The sequence below is a fragment of the Myxocyprinus asiaticus genome, chromosome 15, assembly GCF_019703515.2.
Source record: "Myxocyprinus asiaticus isolate MX2 ecotype Aquarium Trade chromosome 15, UBuf_Myxa_2, whole genome shotgun sequence".
NCBI lineage: Eukaryota > Metazoa > Chordata > Actinopteri > Cypriniformes > Catostomidae > Myxocyprinus > Myxocyprinus asiaticus.
The window spans coordinates 9,470,674-9,498,229 of NC_059358.1; the positions used below are offsets into that span (position 1 = coordinate 9,470,674).

A 27,556-nucleotide genomic window follows, 5' to 3' on the forward strand; every position below is an offset into this window, starting at 1 on the left:
AGAGTTTTTTCACAGACACCGCTATACCTGTTCTGTACAGTGACACAAAATCTAGAGTGATGGAGTCGATGCGTAACGCCAGCCGAGTGGCCATCACCTGCGATTCTTGAACATCCATTGCCACAGATTCATATGTAACGGTAACTGCTCATTATTAATAAAATAATTGGAGAACAAGATGCATTGTGATGCATCGAGAATCGTTTTATAATCGAATCGTTACCCTCTGAATCGTAAACGAATCGTGAGGCACGTGAAGATTCACACCTCTAAATTGCAGCACCTGTGAGTTCTCTGACCGCTGTTAACAGGGCAACTGGTGAATATCCAACATTTGGCTCTTCTGAATCTTCAGCCCTGAAATACAGAAATAGAAAAAAGTGGCAAAATTAAAGAACAATTAATTAATATCTGTTTCAATTTCACCTACATAAAAGCATAGTTCACACAAAAAATTATGTCATTATTTACTCACTTGTTCCAGACCTGTATGACTTTATTTCTTCCATGGAAGAAAATCTTCTTTAAAAGGATAGTTCCCCCCAAAATGAAAATGCTCTTATCATTTACTCACCTTCATGCCATCCCAGATGTTTATGACTTACTTTCTTCTGCAGAACACAAATGAAGATTTTAGAAAAATATCTCAGCTCTGTAGGACCATACAATGCAAGTGAGAAGCTCCAAAAGCACAAAAAGGCAGAATAAAAGTAATCTATAAGACTCGAGTGGTTAAATCCATATCTTCAGATACAATAAACAGATCAATATTTAAGTCCTTTTTTATTACAAATCTCCACTTACACTTTCAGATGTGAAAGTGAAACTGAACAGGCTTTCAGATGTAAATGTGAAAGTGGAGATTTATAGTAATAAAGGACTTAAATATTAATCTGTTTCTCACCCACACTAATTATATCACTTCAGAAGACATGGATTTAACAACTGGATTTGTATGTCGGAAAAAACAGGAAACATATACGACGCCAGGTTCATTCATGCATATTTCTTGAGGAACTTTTATTTTGACACAGTATATCACTCAGTTAGCTTGCTGACAATAATGGAATTTTGGTCAAATACAAGCTATTTTCACGGTGTGAAAATGTACAAAATGCTTGAAATGGTTACTGATATACAATGAATTTGACAGAAACTGCAAGCATTAACAATTAGCTGTATGTAGAAAAATGTAGAAAACCTGTCATTGAGTACAGAAACCGTACTCTTCTCCGCCATGTTGAAAGTTTACGACTCCTCCCATCTCAGAAACTGGGGTATCACAATTATCTCCAAGTTTCCCAGTCAGAATTACGACTTGAGGGGTAGTTCATGTGCAACTTCCGAGTGGGAAACTCGTATTTACGATAATTCCGATAGCACGTGAAGGTAGCATAAGCTCTCAATATTCTTTAGAATGGGGAGAAAAGCGAATAGCATATAAGTCTTTCAGTTAAATTACACAACAGTAACCTTAACAAAAATAAAAGATAAACTTAATCTAAAGAATCACAGGCTAATTCCAATAAACAAAAATTCCTCAATGTTAAAATGCATGTAAAATGTAGAATTGTACCTCTGTCAATACACCGAGAAGCTGCTTAAGTTAAGCACATGCTGTATCATTTAAAATAATATCCTGTAGACGGACAAAACATTCTTAAGATATCTGTCGCTGTTCGTTATGTATTCTATATATCCCAAAATATCATAATTAAACTGAAGTTAAACTAAGAGGTTACTTCAGTTTCCTAAACCAGCAACTTGCCGCATGTCTTCTTCCAACATTAAGTACTGTTTGGGATGTTTATGTAGATACATCTAAATTTAATATTTGTGTAGTTCCCGTATTACAAAAATAATAAGAAGTTATGATTGAACTTGAGATTACTTACTTTTGAATCCACTCGGACAGCAGTGAACATCTTGATGGAGGAAAAGTGCGCGCTCAGAGACAGCATCCAATCATAAGCATATGTTTGAACAGAAGTATATTCCTTCTTCAAAAAAAAAACTCCTCTTATTAGAAGCTACATGCATGTAAACCTTAAATACATGCAAACTGATTTTTTCGTGTATGGTTCAGTAAGTAGATATTATGTCCAAATTAAAATGCACGACAATAAAGGTGTCTGTTCCAGATCAATATTTTAATGTTTTTAATGTACCTTGCTTTGCACATCACATAAAAATGTTAACTGATTCTGTCAATACACAGTAAGTTCTTTACTTTTTAATTGCCATTATACGTTGTATTTTGACAATATAGGGCAATGCAAGACAAACAACAAAATTTAAAAAAAAAACAATAACTGTTGTTTGTACTTATTAAAGAAGGCAATCTGGTCAAGTTATATATTTATTTAAATATATAAAGTATAGAGTTAACAAACTCAGTACAATTAATGCCAATTTAATTACTCAACATCAAATTGATCTTTTCAAATGGAAACACTTGATGACTGCTGCCGACTACGTCTTAACTGTTTACTTCCTGCTGCCAGTTGCACTTTTTGAACGAGCTTGATTGAAACGAGCTCTTTCAAAATGAACACATCGAGTTAAGACAAAGAGTCACCTATTCAAGTCAGTTTAACACAATGCAGTCGTGTTTGAACAAGAAACCTGATACAATGGTGTTAAATCAAAATTAATTGTTTAAATAAAGTGAACAGCCTCCATAAATAATTTTTTGAGTGTAAAAATAGGAGTGTAGCACTCAAAACTTGTTAAATTAAACTGTGTTTAACACATTTTACCATGTTTATGTCAATTCCACAGACCCCCCCCCCCCCCAAATCACTGCTGAAAATGTAGGAAATTGTCTGTACTTTCATTTGGGCCCACAATTATAAACCTCTCAGCCTTTTTATAATGGAGAAAAATGTAAAATTGTGTCATGTCCAAAAACCACTCTTGCATAGTCGCCACAACATTCACCATCAGGTAGGCCGTCATCATATGCACAGTTTCATCTAGTGATAGACCAGATTCATCTGCTGATATTTTGCCAATTTGAGATTTTTTTGAGCCTATATATATATATATATATATATATATATATATATACACATCTTAATTGCTATAATTAAATTTGTTTTAGCCTATTTCACTAGAAAAATGATTTTATTCTTTTTTTTTTTTTTTTTTTTTTTTTTTTTTTTCAACAGTGGGGGGACACAGACTTTTCAGCCTCACAGCCTTTACTCAGTGTGTCTAGCTTCAGCCATTGAGAAACCTGTATCAGTTGACCGCTAGGTTCATACGTCTCATTTGGGGCTACTTTACCTAGATTTCTTTATTTTTATTTTTTTCTACCGGCTGTTTAAACCTGGTATTAAGATCCATTTGAAACAGAAGGACACTAAAGACGTGTAAATGGGGTTCAAAACATTTTGTTATTTGTCTGCTTCAGCTACATTTGGAGGTGGTTGAAAACGCATGTGACCAAATTGGGATCGTAGTGTAAAAGCTCATCCGTTCTAATGGGTTCAAACAGCAGTGAAGCACCGCCTACTCGCCTGTCAATTAACCACTGCACTAAGACAACAGTACAGTTTTATATACAATATAATGTATGTAAAACTCTTCAGCTGGTGAATATATAGGCTATAAAAGCTTAATTTAAATATTTACAGGTAGAGCATTATAACAAAGGCATGTCTCTATCATTTCAAAATAAAAGTCCCCAGTTTATTTTGGCCTTGTTTAAAGTGTTGGGATTTTGGTTGCGCAATAAAATGCTTTTGAAATTTTATTTAGTTTGGACACTTGTAGCCTCAACCTCTGTGCCCGTCATAATTAGGGAAGGCTAAGAAATGTATCATTCTTGATTTAAAAAAAACAATAAATATTGGCTGATTAATCGGTTATTGGCCTTTTCCACATCCTAAGTTATTATTAAGGTAAAATCCACGGCGATGTGTCTTCCTTGACCACTTATGTTAGGATCGCTCAAAATGCATGCTAATACCAGGTGTAAACAGGACCTTAGGTGATCTAAAGATCTGTGACTTCTTGTGGTTTTTGTGTTCCTAGTTCTGGCCTACCTTTAGACAGCATGCACTTGGATTGGCCTAGATAAATCCTTATTGCATAAATGGGTTCCACAAATTGTTAGAAGCTTGGATTCAAAGTGGCATCCAAATGAATTCATTAGCAAGCTCGTCAGTCTGTCTGTCTGCTTCATCACTTGAATGCAAGAGGCTATCTGTCTGTGCACATGCATGCATCTGGAATTGAGCATGTGCCAGCACAATGCTTAAAACACCTGAATGTGTGTCTTAGTAGCCTATATTTGAAACATGACTGTTTCAAGGCCTATGGTTAATATAGGCTCTGAGGCTCCATGTAAAAGGCCTGTTGTCACTGTGGGAGTGCGAGACTTCTTCATGCACTGACTGTGACTGCCAAAGTGCCTGTCTGTGTGCCTGCCTGCATGCCTCCACACACCCCTTTCCAGGCTCCATGACTGCTCTAAGCTGGCACAGCAAGAATTAAATAGCCAGAGCTTCTAGAGATTATGCCTGGCTTAACAGAAGCTTAATCACATCGTATGCGTAGTATAGGAGGAACAGGACGGGCAGAGAGAAGAGGAGGAAGAGCTGGAGAGGTGGACTGAGGGGCATGATGTGGACTGAGGTCTAAGAATTGCTGTTTTTACAGAGTACAAATGTTATTGGTATTTTTGTCTCTTATGTCCAAAAACGGGTGGGGTGGAGGTCAATTGTCAACTTAATGGACCTGGTAGTTTCAGAAGTGTTGGTCTAAAAAACCACCTGTGTGATAACCATCCAAGAAATCTTTTAATGGTATGCTTTAAACCTATTTCAGCTATCAGTGACATTTGATCTACCTTACTTAATATTTTTTAATGATATACATATGAGCATTACCCAAAATAGGCTACACACTGACACAGGCTAAAGTATAAGTTAAATGTTTCAGATGGCTTTTGTGTATTTGAGGCTAGAATATGCTGCTATATTATTGCAATTCTGTGAAATCATGTCTTATTAAATTATAACAAACTGTGATTATAACATTTATTTGCATATGCTTTACAGAGGATGCTCTTTTTCATAAGATCATTCAATGGAGATTCAGTGCTTTTTAGGGCTGTTTGAGCATTTTTATGCTACTAATTTAGTGTGGATCAGTTATTTGCCTTTGTGTACCTGGTTTGACTGACGCAACAGTAATCTTTTTAATCGAAATTGATAATTCATTATCCTTCAATAACACTGCAACATTATTTCAGCCAAAATGATAATATTATATATCAGAGATAAGGAAAAAGTTAAGCATAATATACTGTATTTGGTTTCCAGCCCCGAATGTGAGATTTTGGCCGTATAAAAATGATTCCTGCATGCACTGACAGGTCCTTATTTTACCACATGCTGTCCACCTTCTGCTAGGTGATTACATCTATGAAAGCCAACAGGCAAATATAGCCAACTTTGTCCTTTTATCTTATGTGACTGCCACTGACAAAGAAATGACAAATTAAGAGGGACCGAAATGGTTAAAAAAAAGTATGTTCTGTAGACGTTTTGGGAAGAGTAAGATATATTATTACTATAGTGATTAATCAGCCGATATTAAGCCATTTTGAGATTGTCTGCTTCTGCCAATCACTGCCTGGTTGGCTGATTAACAGAAATGATTATTCCTCTTGGTGTCAGTTCCAAAATGTACCTGTCTGTTAGTGGATAGTTTGTTTTCTAATATTTTTATTTTGTAAATATTGTGTGAAATGTGTTCATACAGTTAAGTTCAGCAATTAGTTATTGTAATTAATTTACTATCATTACATTTTAATACACACTAAGTATACTAACTATCATATTCTTAGAAATATGATGAGATTACAATTACAGCTTCCACAATGAACTAATCGTGAAATTTCGATTACAGCATTCAATTTAGGTCTTCTGTTGTGTCAAAATATTCGTATGTTGTGTTTTGCAGACATGGGGAACACCATCTCCATTGCTCGCTTTGTGTTAAAATTGATTCAAAAGTTGAATAACAGTTTTGTTTATTGTGTTGCTTAAGCCTCAGACAGATTTCCCAGGTCTGCGACAAAACTAGGGATGCATGGATACCATTTTTCCTCTTCTGATTCCGATACCTGAACTCTCAGTATCGGCCAATACCGATCCCGATACCAGTGTTTGTTTTCTTGATCAGTTAGAATGTCTATACCTCAATGTGTGGAACTGATTGTGGGTACTCTTTTATATGTAAAGAAACACAAACCTCTTGACATAACTTTTTTATGGAAAGCACTTTGAATTGCCACTGTGTGAAATTTGCTTTATAAATAAACTTGCCTTGCCTACACATTATTTCATTATACAATTGAGAAAAGAAAAACAAACAATTACATAATGTGTTGCCTATTAAGAAAAACTTTTTTTAATAATCTACTGGATAATGCAGCAGCAAAATTAACAGTAATTCCAGTGAAAGTTTTCAGTAGAATTTCTCTTGTATCTTGTATCTAAACATAAATTGATTTATATCATTTTTTCTTTTTCACTTCAGTTGTAGTAAGATATCAGTCCACTTTTCTATTACACAGTTATTATTTGGAACCCTTTCAATGTAATATTATTGCAATTTTATATAAAAATAACAATAAAAATACTTATTATTAATAATATTAATAATAATAACAAAACAAAAAAATATTATACAACAGTAGTGTATTTCAGTCATAGTTTCTCAACTTTAAAACCCTGGGACTTTTATTTTGGTGGAACATTACAGGAAAAATGTGAGTATGTTTGTGGGCTAGTTCACGGTAGTTTAATATGCTTTTAATTAAAAATCGTATAAATTGCTTCTCCAGTTCCGGTCTCAATGCATGGTATAAGCGAACCAAACTATCGAGTATCTACATCTGAAATTTTGTTCCTATGTAGTGCTTACCTTGCCCACCGCTCTGAGAGCTGCAACAGTAGCACGTCATCAGCCCGCGCGTGTTGTCTACGTATGTGCGTGACACAACAGAGCACTGCTCATTTACTAAAGCGCACGGCGTATGCTGACTATACAGTGTATTTATTTATTAAACACAGCCTTTTGAGATTTACTAAGCTATCGTATGTCTTCAAGAGACTGAATGAGTCATATAGACTAATTCAATGGTGCTTTTTTGGTTCTTTTTGCCATTTTTGTAGTTTGACAGTAAGGACAGTCACTAACACACAGTATCGGATTTGGATTGAGCTCGTCGGACCGATACCCGATCCGGTTAAAAACGTCAGTATCAGAGCGATCGGTGCATCCCTAGACAAAACCCCTGAATCACCACCAAATCGGTGTTTGCTACGGTCACCTATGCTTGTTAAGTATGAGAAGTTCAGCAAAGTGATCTGAGCCAGTCTTGAGCTGTGACAGACACTGCAATATTTTCAGGCATGTTTGATATTATCGGCAAATGATCTTGAAGTGTGAACGATGCAGCGACAATGGCGAACTGCTCTAGCCAATCACATTTTATCATGCATCTTTATGTACAAGAATGGGAAGCCACAATTTGATCATAATTGTGTTTTATTGTAATAGACTAAAAATAAATAATTTTTAACAAATAAATATATGGTCTGAACACTGTATTTGACATTGTGCTATGTTTTATTTACCTCCAACTCTTTTTCCAAAACAGACACAGACAGACTGCCCATCTCTGACGTCTTTCCAATCATTGTTTCTGCCATATTTTATTTTTTCGTCTTTATTTACTGATGTATAAAACAGCAATAAGGTAAATAAGGAGCACAGTTCTCAGCTTGTTTTTGATAGTAAACAATTTTGCATGCAGATGCCCCACACAAAATAAATATTTTAATGTAAATTCTATTCATTGTAATCACAATATCAGTGGAAATTAAAGACAGTTATGATTTTTGTCATAAGCATGCAGCCCTAGCATAATGTCTGTTTATTTTGATGCTCATTTGTATAATGTAACTGATACAAGAGTGTGACATACATGTATATACAACAATGAGAAAAAAAGACATCTGTTAAATAAAAATTCAAGTATATAAACTCTTTTTTTAGTAATTCTAAAGGTATATGCCTATTTTGCTTTGCAAATAACATTAAAACTTCTAAAAGTATTGGATGTTTAGATAAAAACGTGTATAGACAAAAAGACAAAGCAGTTCAGCTTTCATAGGTTTGTAGGAAATGTTCACGTTGGGCATCATTTCCTCTGAAGTAGATTGTCTATAGCACCCATGCCTTGTAATGGGGAGATATTTTTAATGTGTTTTAGATGGATTTTTTTAATGGGTTTGTCCTTAGGCAAATCCAGTGGCCTTAGTTTATTCCAGTCCTGCCATTATATCACGTGTTCATCAACTCTTGTGTCTGTGTGAACTGTTATTTTGCATAGTCACAAAAGAAACGTCAGCCAAACCACTAGGCTAATAGTATAGATGGCCAGGTTTGCTTTCAGAACTAAACACATTTGAAATCCATTTGATCATTGCTCTGAACAAATTAAAGCTTAAGTTTTAATTAAGTTTAAATACAATCTTGTGCACTTCATCTTAAACTGTTACAGACCTTATCGGAACTGTTTACTGCTCTTTTTTTTCTTTATTTTTGGAAGTCCAGAATTGTAGGGATCCATTGAGGAATTTACAACTGAAGGCCTACTTCCAAAAATAATTTGATGATGCTGTTGTACACAAAATACAGAAGGATGCATTTGACATGGCATGAGTTTCCTATTTTTTTTTTTTTAAAGATGTTTTTTTGGTGGGGGGGGTCATGCGAATGCTTTTTGACAGTGAAAGGCTACTTTGTTTTCTCTCTTTTCAAAGTATAGCGAGGTTTGACATTGTGCTAGGGACAATTATACATTATCAGAAACAATTTATGCGTTTAAAAACACCTTTCCTGCCCTTCTTTCAGTCATTCACTATGTTCTATTCTGTAAAGGCTGTTCTCTCCCACCTTCTAAGGGTTCATGCACTTATTTGGCTTGACCACTAGAGGCAGCAGAGGAGGGACCACCACTAACTTCTATTCAATCACAGCCCTATGCATGCATTTTTCTCTTAATCTCTGGTAAAGCATTAATATTAACAGTCCAGTTATATACTGTTATATGAGATTTTTCCATTTTAGTATATAAAGTTGTAAACCAATCAGCCACAACATTAAGACTACCTGCCTAATATTGTGTAGGTCTCCCTCGTGCTGCCAAAACAGTGCCAACCCACATCTCTGAGATGCTGTTCTTCTCACCACAATTGTACAGAGCGGTTATCCAAGTTACCGCAGACTTTGTCAGTTCTAACCAGTCTGGCCATTCTCTGTTGACCTCTCTCATCAACAAGGCATTTCCATCCACAGAACTGCCACTCACTGAATGTTTTTTGTTTTTGGTACCATTCGGAGTAAATTCTATGTGGACTGGTTAGAACTGACAAAGTCTATGGTAACTCGGGTAACCACCCTGTACAACTGTGGTGAGAGGAATATCATCTCAGAATGCTATTCTTAGATGCGGGTTGGCGCTGTTTTGGCGGCACGAGGGGGACCTACAGAATATTAGGTAGGTAGTTTTAATGTTGTGGCTGATCGGTGTACATAGCATGTAGTAATTTAGCTTTGTTAATTTTGGTAACTTGTACATCTTGCTGCTTATTGTGACGTTACCTCGAGGCTACCGTTGACATCAGTGACCCATGTGCTACCAGATCTCACTTACAACCTCTTCTTAACCCCTTAAGAAACGGAATAACCCTTAATCCCTCCATTGTTTCCCTAGCATAACATCTAGAGCACCCAAATGCATGCATTAAAGCAGTAAACTCTTTGTAATATAATCACACACAGAATAAAATAAGTGTACATAACTGCGCCAAAAAAATGGTGATACTGGTTAGGCCCTGGCTGTGTCTCTCATTGACTATCTGTGTAACTGTTATATATGTGGTTTTCAGGTGAAAGGTCATCCTGTGGAAGGGAGGGCAGAGTGGGGGCAAGGCCCATCAGGGATTAACAGTGGGGATTCTCCTGCATCTCACTCCACGAAAGGGTCAGGTGTAAGTGCACTGACACGTGTGGACAGATACTGTCAATCTTTGTCTCTTCCTGATTATCAGGTACATATGTGTTTTCTTACCAGAACATTTATTTTTAATATATCATGATGTGACAATAATCACTTCTTTTTTTTTTTTTTTTTTTTTATCTTTGTGAGACCATTCATAAAGTTACAATCAATATTACTTTAACACCCCCATATATTATATTAATAAAGATATGCATTAAAATAATAAAAGTATTACGGAAATTAGATATGATACACTCAAAAAATATTTTAGCCTATTTTTAAGATTTATGCATTTATATTTCCTAAATACATTTTCATACAATAAAATTGAATTGGGCAGTTTTTAACAAAATTACATTCATAAAACATAAAATGTTTTTTTTTTTTTTTTTTATGATTATTCATTTCAATTTGATGGAATGTTGTTATGAAAGTGAAATGTGTGAGCATACCGATGAGAAAATAAGATTATATTACCATATATATATATATTACCAATTAAAAAACCCTGTCTATTTTGTAAGATTTAAACATTTCATAATTGTATGATGAATTTCTATCAAACTGAATTGAGTAATCTTTAATAAAATATACATATTATGACTAAGGCATAATGTTCAGTATTAAATTAAACGTAAATAATTTAAAGTAATGTAGATTATTTAAAGATTACTCATTTCAGTTTGATGGAAATGTTTGCGAATCTTAAAAATAGACTGAAATATTTTTTGTGTGTACAGTATGGATGAATGCATATACACCGATCAGCCACAACATTTAAACAACCCGCCTAATATTGTGTAGGTCCCCCTCGTGCTGCCAAACAGCGCCAATCCCCATCTCAGAATAGCATTCTGAGATGATATTCTTCTCACCACAATTGTACGGAGCGGTTATCTGAGTTACCGTAGACTTTGTCAGTTCTAACCAGTCTGGCCATTCTCTGTTGACCTCTCTCATCAAGGCATTTCCGTCCACAGAACTGCCGCTCACTGGATGTTTTTTGTTTTTGGCACCATTCTGTGTAAATTCTAGAGACTGTTGTGTGTGAAAATCCCAGGAGATCAGCAGTTACAGAAATATTCAAACCAGCCCATCTGGCACCAACAATCATGCCACAGTCCAAATCACTGATATTCTGATGGTTGATGTGAACATTAACTGAAGCTCCTGACCCGTATCTGCATGATTTTATACACTGCACTGCTGCCACACGATTGGGTGATTAGATGATCGCAGGGATGATTGTTGGTGCCAGATGGGCTAGTTTGAGTATTTCTGTAACTGCTGATCTCCTGTGATTTTCACACACAACAGTCTCTAGAATTTACTCCGAATGGTGCCAAAAACAAAAAACGTCCAGCGAGCAGCAGTTCTGTGGATGGAAACGGCTTGTTGATGAGAGAGGTCAACAGAGAATGGCCAGACTGGTTCGAACTGACAAAGTCTACGGTAACTCAGATAACCGCTCTGTACAATTGTGTTGAGAAGGATATCATCTCAGAATGCTATTCTGTCAGCTCTACCCAGTCTGGCCATTCTCTGTTGGACCTCTCTCATCAACAAGGCATTTCCATCCACAGAACTGCCACTCACTGGATGTTTTTTGTTTTTGGTACCATTTGGAGTAAATTCTAGGCAGGCTGGTTAGAACTGACTAAGTCTATGGTAACTCGGGTAACCACCCTGTACAACTGTGGTGAGAGGAATATCATCTCAGAATGCTATTCTTAGATGCGGGTTGGCGCTGTTTTGGCGGCACAAGGGGGACCTACACAATATTAGGCAGGTGGTTTTAATGTTGTGGCTGATCGGTGTATATGTAATGTGTGTGTGTGTGTGTGTGTGTGTGTGTGTGTGTATATATATATATATATATATATATATATATATATATATATATATATATATATATACTTACACACACACATGCAGTATATATACTCAAATTATTTTATGATATATGCATTTCAATTTCATACATTTCCATCAAATTGAATTGAGTTATCTTTAAATAAAATGTTATGTTTTATTTATTGCATTTTGTTAAAGATTACAGAATTCAATCTGATGGCAATTTAAAAAAAATACATTGTGAATAAGAAAAAGGCTAAATTATTTTATTTTTTTAGTGTACAGTATTATATCACTTTCTGGCATTAATCCAACATTTGTGTCCTTAAACTGATTTGTGAATTCTAAAAAAAGAAAGTCTAATGTTGTTTTTGTGATGGCAGTTTAGTCATTTTGTTCCACAGCACTAACTGTGACTTAACAGAGTGATTTGAAATGCTGGTGCCATGGCCAAAGCATTGGACAGCTTTAGGGTTCATATCCATAACATTCCAAGCATGGCATCTCATACAACCTATTTATGGATGAAACCTCAAACTTCTGTAATGGTAAACTTGACTCTACCCCCTCTTAAGATTCTTGGCAGAACTTCCATGGCACTGGCAACATTGGGCCATTTTTGTCATTGGTAACTTAAGTGTAATGAGGGTAACTGTTCTGTTTTGATTTCTTTCTCATTTTTTTTTAAGCTACAGCTTCATATCCTGTGCATCACTGTGCCCTAAAACACTTACTAATTTTGAGCACAGAAATAGAGATCGGGTGGTCTCTCTTGTATAGATAAAAGTTAACTGAAAAGCTATTTAAAAGCACTAAAACTTATTTTACTTGTAACTTAGAGGTTCAGGTGTCCTGAAATAAATGTTGAGACTAGTTTTGTTTGTTTAATGTCACTGTGTGTAATTTGAGTGGCAGATGGCACACAGGGTGGTTACCCCTCTCTACAAGGAATATTGCAAGATGAATGCTCTGTATCCCACCTGTTTTAAGTGTTCATTCCAAAATTGCTATGTTTTGTTATAGTGCACTTGGACATAATGAATAGATGTGGTCCAAAGAAAGCATACACAAGTGACTGTTTTACATATTTAGGGACTAAGAGGTCAGACATCACCCTGTATTTTTACTTAGTTGTAAATATTTCTCTGTTGGTGGACAAGCCAATGGGAAGTGTTTGCTGGGAGTGCTGTGATGTATATCTGGACAATTCTGCCTGTCAATAGGGAGGTTGAAAATAAAAGCTCTGAAGAGTATATGATTTGTCTTGGTCAGCATGCCGTCCTCATCTTCTGCTCCTAGTGGGAAAACCCATATTTGTTGCCTTATTTAACTTGCATGTGTCCGAACAGACACATGTATCTCTGTAATGCACACTTTGAAATGGAGAAAAAAAAACCCCATCTCTAGCGTGAGCAGAGCTGAAACACAACCCCGGCAACCTCCCCGCAGTGTAATTGTAATTCGCTGCTGTGTTACCCCGCCGTTCCTTGTGCGCTTGCTAGCTTCTTCAGTGAAGTTTGACTACCGTATCTTCCCACTGCATCATGTTTACCTAGCAACACGCATCACCCGCGGCCGGCCCTCCCATTGGTCATTTCAAAACGCACCCGGAACCAATGGCAGCGCTGTTACCATGGTACAATGTGTAGTTGCCGGGTGGAATTTTGCTGCAAGGCACGTGAGTCCCGGAATCTTCGCCTTGCGTTTTTAATCTCGGGTGTCTGGGAGCTTTGCAAAGGTGATTTATTGGAACCGAGTTGCATTTCCTCTCAAGAACCTGCTCACTTGTACACGTAGACGTTTATCTGTGCGTTTATGCTTTACACACCACAATAATAATGTGACACGCACGGGGGGTGCCGCAGCTGTCAGAGGGGTGCGCACTGTTTTTACTTAGGTTTTTTGAGGTTTGACAGCAAAGTATTGTAGTGTCCCCAAATTTATTTTAGCGCATTTTCTTAAACATATTAAGCACGTCTAATTATTTTGTGCACATGTAGTTAATTTTAATCAAGGAAGCCCATTAAATGCACATGCTGTTGCTTGTTATAATTTTACAAAGTGAATGCTATGAATATCATTAGTTATTTTATTGTTTTTGTTGCTTTGAAGTTGCCTGTTGTTTAGTTCGTTTGGGAGTGTCCATCTACTTGCCATTAAAATGTTGATCTTGAACTAGTGTGTGAATTTTCTCTGTTTGCTTGAACGAAAATCGATGTATATAAAATAGACTTGCGCATGATTCCAAATTGGGCGAGGTTAATTGTTATGTGACTACATGATATTTTAAGACAAAAAAAAAAAAAAAAAATTACACACTTGCATATCACTGATTGAAAGCAGACATTTCGATCTAGTAAGAGAAAGATACGTGAAAAGATGCACATAAACGCAAGGCCATAACCATCTCTTGAACATTGGGGGAGACCAAACCATTTTGGGGGTGGGGGATCACGGGTGTTGAGGTCACAAATATAATGGTCCTCTTTGGTCCTTTAAAGGGTCATGAAACAGCCCTCTTTCAGCTCAAGTCCACCTCACAACCGTTTCGAAAAATGCAACTCAACTGGGTGTGGACAGCTGTGAGAACAAGGGCCCCTCCCTCCCCTTGTGGGTGGGGTGGGGCAGGGCAAGGGAGAAAGGGAAGCAATCTGTCATCTAAATTGCCCATGCCCGCTCTTACTAAATAGCAGGATGAAGTATGACAAATTGTAAGATTTGTATAGCTGGCAAAGTTAAAGTCTAACTAAATATGTTGAACGCCATCCGTTTTTCCCTTTAAGGATCACAACACCACCTGTTTCAGCACAGTTGAGTTCTCAAAAGATACATCCATCGGAGTGAGGGAAGAAGGAACACAACTGTCTGATCTAGTTACTCAGCATTATTTCACTAATGCAGTTAACATCATCAAAGATTCTCACAATTGCTTATAACACAATGCACAAATAAAGTATACACTGTTTACAGTACACAGAATCACACTGGTCATTTTATATCTGTAATTTAATGCACAAGTAAATGCCAAGCCATATGTACTCTGTATTAAAAATATGTGAATGTTTTTTTAACACTTAAATAACTTGTGAGACTTATTCCAAGACGTTGATTCACAAATATAAGTGCTTAGATTGGTTAACACACTTACATTTAGGATGGATCGACAGGGTTTGTGTGTCTGGGACAATCAGTGTAAACCGTGTCTCAAATAAGCCTCAGTCAGTGACAGTCCACCTCACCGCATATCTCAAAAAACTCATGTTAATAAATGCGTGCTGCACGAACATTTAAAAGGTTTTGGCAATGATTGAATGACTGTCCTGTCCCTCTGTCAACGGCGCGAGGTGGGGGGGACTCGCATCGGTATTGTCAACTTTGTCAGCTGACACTGAGGCTCTTGAGAGTTTGAAGCGCTTGTCACATGGTTTAATGAATACTCATGAGACAGCCCATTCTCTTAGGATAAGGCCACGCAGTCTCATTAATATTTATGAGACACTGATGATGCGACGATGCACTATAGTACAGGGACACGTCACATCGTGTGACGTTGACTCGATGTTGATTTTAAACCCGGAAGACGAAAATAGCGCAAAAAATTCCTAAATTAACCACTTTCATCTTAAAATATTAAAATAATGGATACCTACTTTGTCTTCTATCATATGTGTAACACATACATATCTGGTAACATTTAGTGTTTCATGACCCTTTAATATAGTAAAGGCGCTGAATGCAATACATTTTTGAATAAAGGCTTGAAATGCGATAAAGGCCCAAAATGTTATAATTTTTGGTTTTAAAAGATACATGCATTTTTAAAGTTCACACAGTACAAGACAAACACTGTGTCTGTATTTGCCTGTTTCAGTCATCTTTTCTGTCTTTTCTGTGCTGTCTCAAAGAAAAGATGAATATAATTTGAATATCTTTTCATCATGGATATATCTGTAAAGTGACATGACTGTGTCAGCTGGCTAACAAAAAGAAAACACACGAAATTATTTACTGCCCTCAGGTTGTCTCTCGTTTTTTCCTCCCAGTAGAATCTTTTCTTCAATAATCCTAACTAGGGCTGGAACGATTAGTCGACGTTATCGAAATTTTCATTGTCGAATAGTCGTTTGATCTTAACGTAACATAAGATCATATGAAACTCTAATGATTGCACACAAGAGCAGCACTGCAACTCACAGTCCAGACGCACTCTAAACTTTCCAAACAGCTTCAGGTGATGTAGATCGCAAAGTATGAGGGAATTATAATGCAAAAATACAAAATAAGTAAATACAGAAGCACTCTTGTTGTGGAATAAGCAGAGCTGGAGCTGGCGATCAGCTTAAGAAAAACTTGCGTGTCGAGCGTCTTTAAAGGAAACACCCCGGCGTTACATCTTTAATGCAGTTCTATTTAATGCGTTATAGCTTTATTAAAGTTAAAATAATTAGGAAACTGGCATTTCTCTGTGCGGTCAGCACCTCTTCTATGAGTTGCGCGAAGTGTCCCGATCCAAGGGGGAGAGATTGAAACTGCACCTGGCTGAGGTACACTCTGTTGCGGGGACGTTCATCCCTCGAGTGTGCGCGCTTAATGCAGCTAGATTATAACGTGATGGCAACTTATTGAGTCATAATATATGTCACTGTGGATTTCTTATCGTTAAGAAAATTGGTAAAATGCAGCTTTATTGATAAGAGAGAGTTTGATTTTTTGTGAGTTAAAGATGGATTTAATCTTTTTATATCACCCCATTATACACTGCAAAAAAATACATTTTTTTATTTGTTTTTGTTTTGGCTTGTTTTCCAATGTAAATATCTAAAACTCCTTTAAAACAATGTACATTTACTTACAGCTATACTGCAGAATACATTTTTTTTATTTATTTTTTTATCTGAAAATGTTGAATATAATATTAAAAATACAAATATTTTAAAATATCTAAAAATCCTTTAAAAAAAAATATGCATTCACCTGAGAAGCATAGAAGATATTTAGACTTGCTTTTAGAGAATAGATCTTGAATATAAGTTTTAGTCTTTACTGCACTCGCAGAAGTATAACCAAGTGAAAAAATACACTTATATACAAAATACACTTATATTTAAGATACATTCTCTTAAAGCAAGTCTAAATATCTTATATGTTGCTTCTCAAGTAAATGTATCTTGTTTTAAGGATTTTTAGACAATTTTAAATTAAAAAAAAAAAAAGACAAATACACTTGATAACAATAGGATTTTTTTATAGTGAAATTTTTACTGAATTAAACTTAATAAAAAGTATTTTTCTCTTTAATTCAGTGAATGTCATTTCGAGATATTTTTAAAAGATGATTTTGTCCTCTTTATTGTTAGCAAGCACGTTTAATACAACCTTTTAAGTTAGAGCACAAGCTGAATAGTCGGTTAAGAGCTAATGATTAATCATTGCAATAATCGCCCAAATAGTCGAATAATCGTTCTAATAATCAATAGATTAGTCGATTATCAAAATAATCGTTAGGTGCAGCCCTAATCCTAATGCTGCTCTTTTCCATACAAAAACAGTTCATACTGACGACTGCACACTGCTGTCAAGGTCCAAAGAAAAAAAATAATTATAAAAATACCATAAAAGTAGTCCATACAACACATAGCTGTTGTATGGCCCCAGAAAGCTTGGAACATAGTGCACTTGTCATATTTACTACTGTTATGATGTCTATACTGAACTTTTAATAGTGCTTTATAGTACTACTATAGTATATACTATACTATAGTCCTTTTTGAAGCTTGACAGCTCCTGCTCACTATAAACCGTTATTCTATTGAATAGATCTGCTTAAAATATCTATTTTTATGTTCCAAGAAAAAACCCAGCATATGGGTTTTGAACAACATAAGGGTGAGTAAATGAGTGAGTAAAAGTTTCCATTTTTAGGTGAACTATTCCTTTAACTGGTGGCTAATTTTTTAGCACAAACCTGACGAGACACTCAAAATATAATGGTCTCTTTTAAAAGTAGACTTAGGAGATGCTGTACAAAATTCAGAATTAATTAAAGACGTAAGGAAATTATTTAGAAAATCTTGAATTTTTAATTATTACCTAATAATATTTGCATTAAAAATATATGACACTGTCCTTGCCAAAACCTTAAAGCATAATAGAAGTCACAATTCTTCCCATGTTCTAGTTCTGATCTGGATGATAACGCTCTACTTCTTTTCATATAGATAATTTTCTCAGACAATTACAAAATACATTTCTAAAAAGCTACTTCAAAGGTGGCCAGATTACCACATTCATTCAATTCCTTTACAATATACACACATTCGCTCTGTCTTAAGCCTGATTTGCTGAAAACGGCTCCGTTAATGTTTTCACATTCACAGTTATGAATGACATACAAATCAAGTACTGTACGTGACATATTTTTAATTCAAAACAGCAAATTTTGCCAAATGGTGAATAGTTTGCACCCTTGGAAATTACTGTTGGTCCTTACAAAATTTCAATCATAAAACAGTGGTCAAATATTGCATGTTTAGTTAGATACTAACATCTTACATGACACAAACACTCTTAACCTGAACTGCTTGCTGATGCGTGGCACTGGAATAATCCAGGTTCCCGCTTAGCATCTTAAACTTGAGTCCAGCCTTCATCGAGTTGATTGGCTATCTCATATAACACTGGCAAACGGTGTTAGAATAATGAGCATGCTAAAAATTAAACTTTTTAAACCATTATGTTATTCCTGCAACAACTTAATGACAGTTAAACAGCGGTGCATAATGGACTGCAGCAGAACAGCAACAAGGATATAAATTATTGGGGGGACTTGTCCCCCTCAAAGTATATTGTGGTTACGGCCCTGCATAAATGGCTTCTGTGGAGTCATTGAGGATAAATGACAGCATGGTTAACCTCATTTTGCACCACCATCGACCTCCTCCCTTATACTCTTTTAGGGGAAAACGGAGAGAGGAATTACCATCCCACACGTAACTAGAGTTTTAAACATGCTTCCGAACCAAAGTATGGTCAAATTACACAAAACTCATAATAAACTTGATATTGCAACTCCGTATATCGTGCACATATGTAGCTGAAGTAAAACTGTAAATAGCCTACAGTAACTCAAACTCTGTGAAGAGGTATATCTCAAAACTAAGTTTTCATTAAAAGTTTAAGTTTAGTTTAATAACGATAATTAATCTGTAAAAATTATTCACGTGGCGTTTTAAAATATAACGATTTTAAGATTTAAGCAAGTTTTTGGCACAAGAAAAAGTTGGTTTTGAAATACTCTGTTTCTACCTTTACTTTTCTACTGTGTGTACATCCTTAATTTATGTCATAAATCTTAAAAATTACTCATTTTAGGTATAGTTGGGCTAATGCACTTTATGAGTAATATCTTGTTCTGATAAATCTTGGGCCGAGAGCTTAACTCTTACTATTACTATTATTTTAAATAACAGTTCAGTTTCATTGGTATTTCAAGTTAAAGTAATAGTCCAGGCTCAATGCAAGTGCAGCTCAGCATTTGTGGCATAATGTTCCTTTTCTTAAATAAAAAAAAAAATCTGGGTTACAGTGTGGCACTTACAATGGTAGTGAATGGGGCCTTTTTTTGGAGTTTTTAAAGCCAAAAATCTTAAGCTTTTAATTTGATAAAAGCACTAACTTTAATTCTTCTGTTAAATTTAAAGTTGTTTAAGTCATTGTTTTTACACTAACTTTTTTTTTAATTTATTTTATTGACACATAATTTCAAAACAGAATTCCATTAAATTGAATTGAGTTATCTTTAACTAAATAAAAATAAAAAATGAATATATATATATATATATATATATATATATATATATAATTTTTTTATTTTTTTTACACATTACACAATTCAATTTAATGGAATTTTGTTATGAAATGAACATGTGTAAATCTTAAAAATAGGCAAAAATATTTAATATTGGATATAACTTCACACATAAAACATTTTATCACACTAAAATCATGTCAAAAAACGTATTATTTATGTCTTGTGGCTGCACTTTTGAAATAGTGAGCATTGTAATGTTGTAAGTGCCTTACTGTAACAGATTTTGCTTCTTTTTTCAAAGGAAATGGGCAAAGGAGGGACAAATGTAGTGATCAACATTATGCTGAAAATGCTGTCAAATGAGTTTAACTTGTATTGAACCCGAACTATTAATTTAAGCATAACTGATCACTTAAAGTTTGCCTCATTGCAACACTGATGATTGGGTGCAACATTGCACCCAAGAATTTCACACACCATTGCACATGTGTACATGGCTGTGTGACAATAAAGTGATTTGATTTGATTTGATTTGATTTGATTTGATTTGATGACAATTCCCCGATCTCAACTTTTCGTTATGTTCTCCTCCTCCTCCCCTTCCGTGTCAAACTACCTGAAGCCTTGTGTTATATCCGCGGGCACGTCATCCTGTTTCCGCGTCTGTATTTTCGAGCTAGGGAAAAGGGCAGTCTCTCGTCTCTTCTCCGCCCCCATACCGAACTGACCAATTCAAACAGCCACAGGCACAACTCCTGACCAATCGCACATAAGCTGCCGTGGCGTCGGATAGCAACAGACCCTTCGAACGCGCACACGGGGGGGTGGAGAATGTAGCACCCATGCACGCGCGTTAGCAGAAGGGGCGGGAGAGAGATTTGAGGAGCAGTTCTGTGGAAGGGGACATTGGCGTGTGTGCGCGCTTTAGCACAGAAAAGTTTGCTGAAAAAAAAAAAAAAAGAAAAGCACGGAAAATAATTATTTGTCGTGCACATTTAACTGTTGCTCATCAAAGTCATTTTTACAAATAAAAAATAACATGCTTATGACTGTAGATTATTAGACCCGACTTATCTGTAATGTATTGTGTGCATAACGTTGTATTGCATGCTGTATTACGTTACAACTGTTTTAACGTGTTCCATTGTTTAGCTGCATTGCAAAGAATGCGATTATATTCAATCAGGGGTTGCTTATAATGATTCCAGAGATAGATATATATATATATATATATACAGGGTTGGGAGTGTTACTTTTGAAATATATTCCACTACAGATTACAGAATACATGCTGTAAAATGTAATTTGTAACATATTCCGTTAGATTACTCAAGGTCAGTAACATTTTCTAAATACTTTTGATTACTTCTTCAGCACTGGTAGATTTTTTTCACTTGTTTTGACTATAAAAAATACATTCTCTGAAAAACCTAAGTATCTTATGCTGTGTTGTTTCTAAAACAATTTGTTTTAAGGATTTTTAGATATTTTTACAGGAAAACAATACAAAAATTATTATCAAGAATATAATTTTTGCCCTAATATCAAAAGTTTTACTAGAAAAAAAGGACTTATGATCTAACGTGAATTTTCTTGATAAAAAAATATGATCGTGCCTGGTAACGTGCATGTAAAATGGCTAGAAATAGCATTTTAGTTTAGCGTAAAGCTGACAATTTACACAAGGTTTATTTCTATTTCTTCTGCTCTAAACTTACTTCAAACTTCTCTGTCTGCTCGTATGAATGTAACACATCATAAGAAAGTGTTTCACCGCTGTTCAAATGCACTTTGGATCGCATCATTTATATGTATAAATGTTTTCCATCTGAAAGGACTAAATATTAAATGAAACAAATGACAGTAAAATGCAAAGTAATCTCTTCAGTAATCAAAATACTTTTTGAATGTAACTGTATTCTAATTATCAATGATATAAATTGTAACTGTAGTGGAATACAGTTACTTATATTTTGTATTTTAAATACGTAATCACGTTACATGTATTCCTATATATATATATATATATATATATATGGATGTATGTATGTATATGGGCTGTGTGAATATCTATATCTGTAGAGCTTCTATAAATGGAGAGAAGCGGTTTGGTGGCGCAACTAAGCTGGAAAGGGGGTGCTTGGTCATTTAAATCCTCTTGAATATGAGATTTGTGACGAAGCCTTGTTTGATCTGATGAAATATGGATAAGCACATAGTCATGCGTCACTCCTTTAAAACGTGTTTCATGGTTCTCATGGCAGCCCCTCGGCTTTTGGTGTTTAAACATTGAAGCGTGGGGTGCTGCGTCAACCGAGCTCCTCCACAGAGTGGCTCTCCTATGTCCCCCCTCCACTTGAATAGCTGATGGAACAATCCTCATTGCAGGGCGTGGAAGCAGTGCCGGCCAGTGAGGCTAGACATCAAGGAGTAATAACGGGAAAGCAGCGAGTATGAATTGAGACTGACTGGAAAAGACTTTACGGAGAAAAACAATTGTACGAGTCAAAGACGAAGAAAAGCAAAACAAAAGAAGCGTCACGGTTGCGGTTTGGAATCCAGAAAGCGGGAGTACGACGGCAGATGTATCAGTGAAAAGTCTACGCGGAAGCCCCACTAAACTGAACGGAATTGCGCTCGCCGTGACAGCTCAGGATGGAAGTAAATCAGAGTGTTTACCGGCTGATATTTTTCCCATAAACGCTTGGTGACGCATTGAAATCTGTTTTATGATCTACGGAAAGTAGAAAATTCTCAGTCGCGAACTGAAAGGTCTCAATTGTTCTTTGAGTCGGCTTGACAGCGCGCAAGATTGGACGACAGCGGGAGCACCCACGATTATAATCCGAATTTTTGAGTGAATTGTCACTGATTGACCAGCGGAAGAGGCGTTTGAATTCTTTGAGCTTTGCATTTTTAAATGCAAAGCGGCAACACATCCTCTTAACGAACTGAAGATGTTTTGCGTATGGAAGCGCGTTCTCCTTGTTACCTATCCATTCGTTTGACATTTCATCTCTATAATCGAGACTAAATTCTGTTCTCACCCTCATTGTATTGTGAAAAAAGTATAGTGAAATCGGCCAGTTTTCAATCCCTCCTCCACTTGGTCATTTTGTGCCTGTAACTTGCACTTCAGCACTTTGACTCGTCATTGTTGTTGTGAATGCAGGTGTTTGTTTTGATCCTGCAGCCAACGAAAACATTTATCACAAGCTATAGGTTGTTCGCCTGTGTTTTGAGCTCCTGGCTCGCTACACCCCTCTTTTGCGACTTGCCAACGAATAAGGTCGCCTGTAGACACCTGCGGACTTTGCCAGTTCCACTAAAGCGGGAAGGGCAGCTTTGTTTTTCCCCCCCCCCACACAAGGAAGTCACTCCTAGACCTGCATATTTGGCATATCAGGATTGAGCTACAAAGTTATAACTGAAGAAAAGGGGCAACACGACCCCATTGTTGCTACCTGTACCTGCCTTTTGACTCAATTTAAGTCACTGTAGGATACCTAGACGGAAAATGAGAAAAGCTTACTATTTTTAGCAAGAGTGATGGGGTAAATGCTGTTGAAAACTGAGACCCCCACCCCCACCCTTAAGGCTACCAACACTTCCAGGTTTAGCTCTGGTTTCCTTGTCAGCTGCTGAATTATCTGGATTGTAAAATTGAAGTGGGGGGGTACTGTCTCAAGGATCTCAGTGAAATCCCACTCCTGTGAACATTTTCTCAAAAAGTTATTGATATTTTAACAAATGGAATCCCCTCGGCATCATGGAACAATGAGTCTAGATACAATACAAGTAATGCAAACTTTAGTAACCAAATAAGTTAAACCCCATATAAACAGAGAAATATAAATATCTATATGTGTGTGTGTTGCAGAGTATATATATATGTATATGTATATATATATATATATATATATATATATATATATAGCTCTATAAAATATATGACACAAATAGTTTGAATATGTATATTTTTATGCCAAAAGTTAGCATTGTTGCCTGAAACCCAATCCATTGCCTTAGAAAAACATATAGTAATAAAGGGAATAACAAGGACAGAAATTAAACGGTGTTTGAAATAACTTAATGGTGCCTTTTTCATTCATCAGTTTCTGCTATCTGTCACTTCAGGATTTCACAAGTAAAGATATTTTTGTGTGTAAATTTAAATCCTAATCTTTATATCTTGCCTTTATGGTTCAAACTTGAGTTTAGTTACCTTTGGATGTACCCTACTGGATTATTTAATGAAGTTATAGGCATGTGAGAAAGGATTATCCTATACTTGATGTCAGCGACGTTTTCGAAAGTACTTTTTGGGATCCCAACAAACTCGATTAGAGTCATTCTTTGGATATCACGGGCCAACGCATAAGCATTTCAGATGGTGATAACTTCATCTGTGGAGGAGAAGCCGCAGCCTTCTAACAGAATGGTCGCAAACTTGGCGACTGAATCCTGGATTGGCAGCCCAGATCAAAATCGCTGCTTGCCACAGTCACACCTGCTACGGAAGCCAGCGAAAAGTTAGTACAATCTCACTTTACATCTATATAAAGTGTACTTGTGCACAGGTCATGCATGCATTGCTCAAGAATGCAGCCTTAATGTCTGAACATGCTTGAATGTTGAGGGTCAGTTGAGTTTCAATCTGTGAGTCCTGCACAAAAATGTTATGTACATTATTGCATTCTATTGTACAATGAAGTAAAAAGGCAAGGCGGTCAGTCAAATTATGTCTACAATGTATTGAATTCCTGCCAGTGGTAAACTTTAGATGTCCTCATGACTTAAATGCAGTTTCCATTTGACAGCAAGTCATGTTCATCATGAATTCAGTCATCAGCACCAAAAACTGCATTGATATCTATTTTGGGGAAAGAAGCGAGGGCAATATAGTAATGATGGCATCATGATGAGTGGTGATGGCTGTGGAATTTGAGGAAACACCTAGCTTAGATCTTGATTTCGTTTGAATTTCAATACAGTTTGGTCAAAACATTGGTCATCTTTTATTGGTACATAGGTAGGCACCACCAGGCATAATTTTGTCAGTTAATGCAATTAAACCTTTGGACCATGATGGACCTAAATGTAATTGTTGAAAATGGGTATTATGTTCTTGTGTTGTTGGTTAAACTGCTTGTTAAAATATAAATATTAGGCTATTCACAGTAGAAAGATGCCCCCCCCCCCAAAGGGCATTTCCCTTTAGACCGGACATAAATTGGTCAAATCTTTCCCACACTTCAGATACCCCTACAGACTTGCACTCCTTTTCCTATAATTGTCTTAACTTGTTCAAACAATCATGGGATTGAACATTCTCAAACGGTTTCAGAAGCTTGCTGCTAAATCTTTGCATCACTTCTGCGCTGTAATTTGTGCTGTGTGCTATGGGAGCTCTACGTGAGGTGTGAGCTCACAGTGATCGCTCTGTTGCTGGGAATCTTAGAGCTGCAGCAGAATGCTTCTATAGACCAGCGTGTACTGTATTGTGCTCAATGTACGTCACAAAGCTTTTCTGGGATTGTTATTCATTTTTATAAAACACTGAAAGATTGATGTCATGCCTTTTGATTTTTTAGTTAAAATACATTTTGCTTGTTCCACTGCCGATTTCTATAAATTTAAGTGGGTTGATTGTGTTAAACCCAGACTTGTCGTCAACTAGGGTTGCTCCGATACCAAAATCTTGGCTTCGGTATGATACCAGCTCTGGTACCTCAGTATCGATACTAAATTGATACTTGGGTAACAAATAAATAGCCTCAGATTACTTATGAAAGTACACAGAAAAGGACTTGATTAAAAGAATTGTATAACATCTTGCAGTCACAAATTCTGTTTTCCATTTAAATATTTCTGGATATTTAAACAAATTATTACATACAAATTTAATCAAATTAAAATATGAAAAGAAAATGGAAAAATTACAATTTTGTTTTTGGTCAAATAAATTGCTGCACAACAGAGCTTCACAGAATATATGATAACAATAATGAAAAAAATTGATTATCTACTACAGCTGTATAACAGCCTACTGATATTCAGTACACTTGCTTTTGAGTATAGCTTACATATTATTATTATTATTATTATTATAAATAATGATAGTAATGATTAAAATAAAACCATTTATTATTAAAGTATTGTTTTTAGTAGTGTTAGATCTATTACTTAGAATATTACATTTTACTATACAGTGTTAATATTTTTCTTTCACAGTGTCTTTAATTTTATGCATCCAGTTAAACAGAGCTTTTATTTCAGCAGAACTTTTATTTTGACAGACCTTTGAGTTCTTCCTTTGTGTTTTAAGCTTTGCATTCCAAATTAAATGCTAAAATACTTACGAGCTGAAATCTCACTGGAGAATGAATTAATGTAACAGTTCACAGTTGCTCAAACACTAAACAAACCACATGGAGCATTACGCTTGATCTGTGTGTGCGTGTGCACGTGTGCGTAAAGTATGACCAGAGACTATTTAGCAGAGACGGGCCACTTCTATTAAAATGAATGGGAAAAATTGGAATGCCCAACCAAGAGGCTCTAGCACCCAATGGTCAATGGATGTAGAAAGGAAGGTAAAAGAGCCAGTCACCTTTTAGATACAGACAATCGGTATTGCGGACTGTGAATAATGTCATAAGACCATTGTTGCATTTGATTATTTGTAGAACAGACAAATCTAGGGCTTATTAATGTCCAGTAAATTGTTGCTGTCACATTATTAAAATTAAGAAGACCTAACAAGTAATAGTGGTTATTGTTAAGGTTTTGGAGGCTGCAGGAAATGGCATTTTAAATGTTGACAAAAGTTGTTGGAGTCCAGTGACCACCAATTCATTGCTTCGCAATTGTACAAATGGAAAAATTGCAATAGAGTTGTTAGACATAGGCTTGCTTAGTCCAACCTTCATTATTTGCTGTCCTTCCCATTCTGTTGTCAGTTCAGGATTACAATTAAGGTACTCAATTATCCTTCAAGCATTAAGCCGCTTAATGCAGTTACGATATAATTGATTAATTGGCCCATTTCAAGAAAGTTTGCAAACAAGTTATCTACAGCCACTGTAGACGACTAACCCCACACCACACAAGTCTGGAAATAGCATTACGATTTAAGGTCATCTAGCATCCTGGGAAGGGTCATTTGTTTACCTCTGGAGTAATGCTGTGGCAGTGTTAAACCCACTTTCATTAAATGACCTGATTTGTGTTAACAGACCCAAAGAACAAATCACACAAAGTTTAACCCAATCTCATAACAAGTAGTAATAATATTGCAAGATGGCGAAAACATACAAGGTGGCTCATACAAAGATGTAGGGCTGAATTTGGACCAAAAAATCGAATTGCGATTTTCTTTAAATATTGTGATTGTGATTTGAACTGCGATATGTTTAAAAAAAAAAAAATATTGTGATTTCTTTTGAACAAAATTAAACCATGTTTTTCCCATGCTTTACTGCTGACCGGAAATGCTGTTCTAGAAAGGGTTTTCACTAGTGGTCGACCGATATATCAGCAAGGCCGATAAATCGGCCGATATTCGGAATTTTTTAATAATCGCCACAAGCAGGGCCTGGGTAGCTCAGCGAGTATTGACGCTGACTACCACCCCTGGAGTCGTGAGTTCATATCCAGGGCATGCTGAGTGACTCCAGCCAGGTCTCCTAAGCAGCCAAATTGGCCCGGTTGCAGGGAGGGTAGAGTCACATGGGGTAACCTCCTCGTGGTCGCTATAATGTGTGGTTCTCACTTTCGGTGAGTTGTGCGTGGATGCCGCGGAG

The 27,556-nt window shown here is 36.1% G+C and overlaps 1 protein-coding gene across 7 annotated transcripts in view; it reads left to right on the plus strand.

The window, feature by feature from the left end:
* Positions 1 to 27,556, plus strand: part of LOC127453450 (dual specificity tyrosine-phosphorylation-regulated kinase 1B-like) — a 93,430-nt gene that overhangs the window by 37,776 nt on the left and 28,098 nt on the right. For 3 of the 7 annotated variants that reach the window (XM_051719797.1, XM_051719798.1, XM_051719796.1), the window contains one exon: positions 9,975 to 10,136. The exons of 1 other annotated variant lie outside the window; for it this stretch is intronic. Coding sequence is in view for 2 of the 6 variants with exons in the window: in XM_051719794.1 (XP_051575754.1) it covers positions 24,142 to 24,283 (142 nt within the window). In the remaining 4 variants the exon portion in view is untranslated. Of the gene's footprint in view, positions 1 to 9,974; positions 10,137 to 22,166; positions 24,284 to 27,556 lie in introns of those variants that run through there. 3 more of the 7 variants (XM_051719794.1, XM_051719795.1, XM_051719799.1) reach the window with 2 other exon arrangements.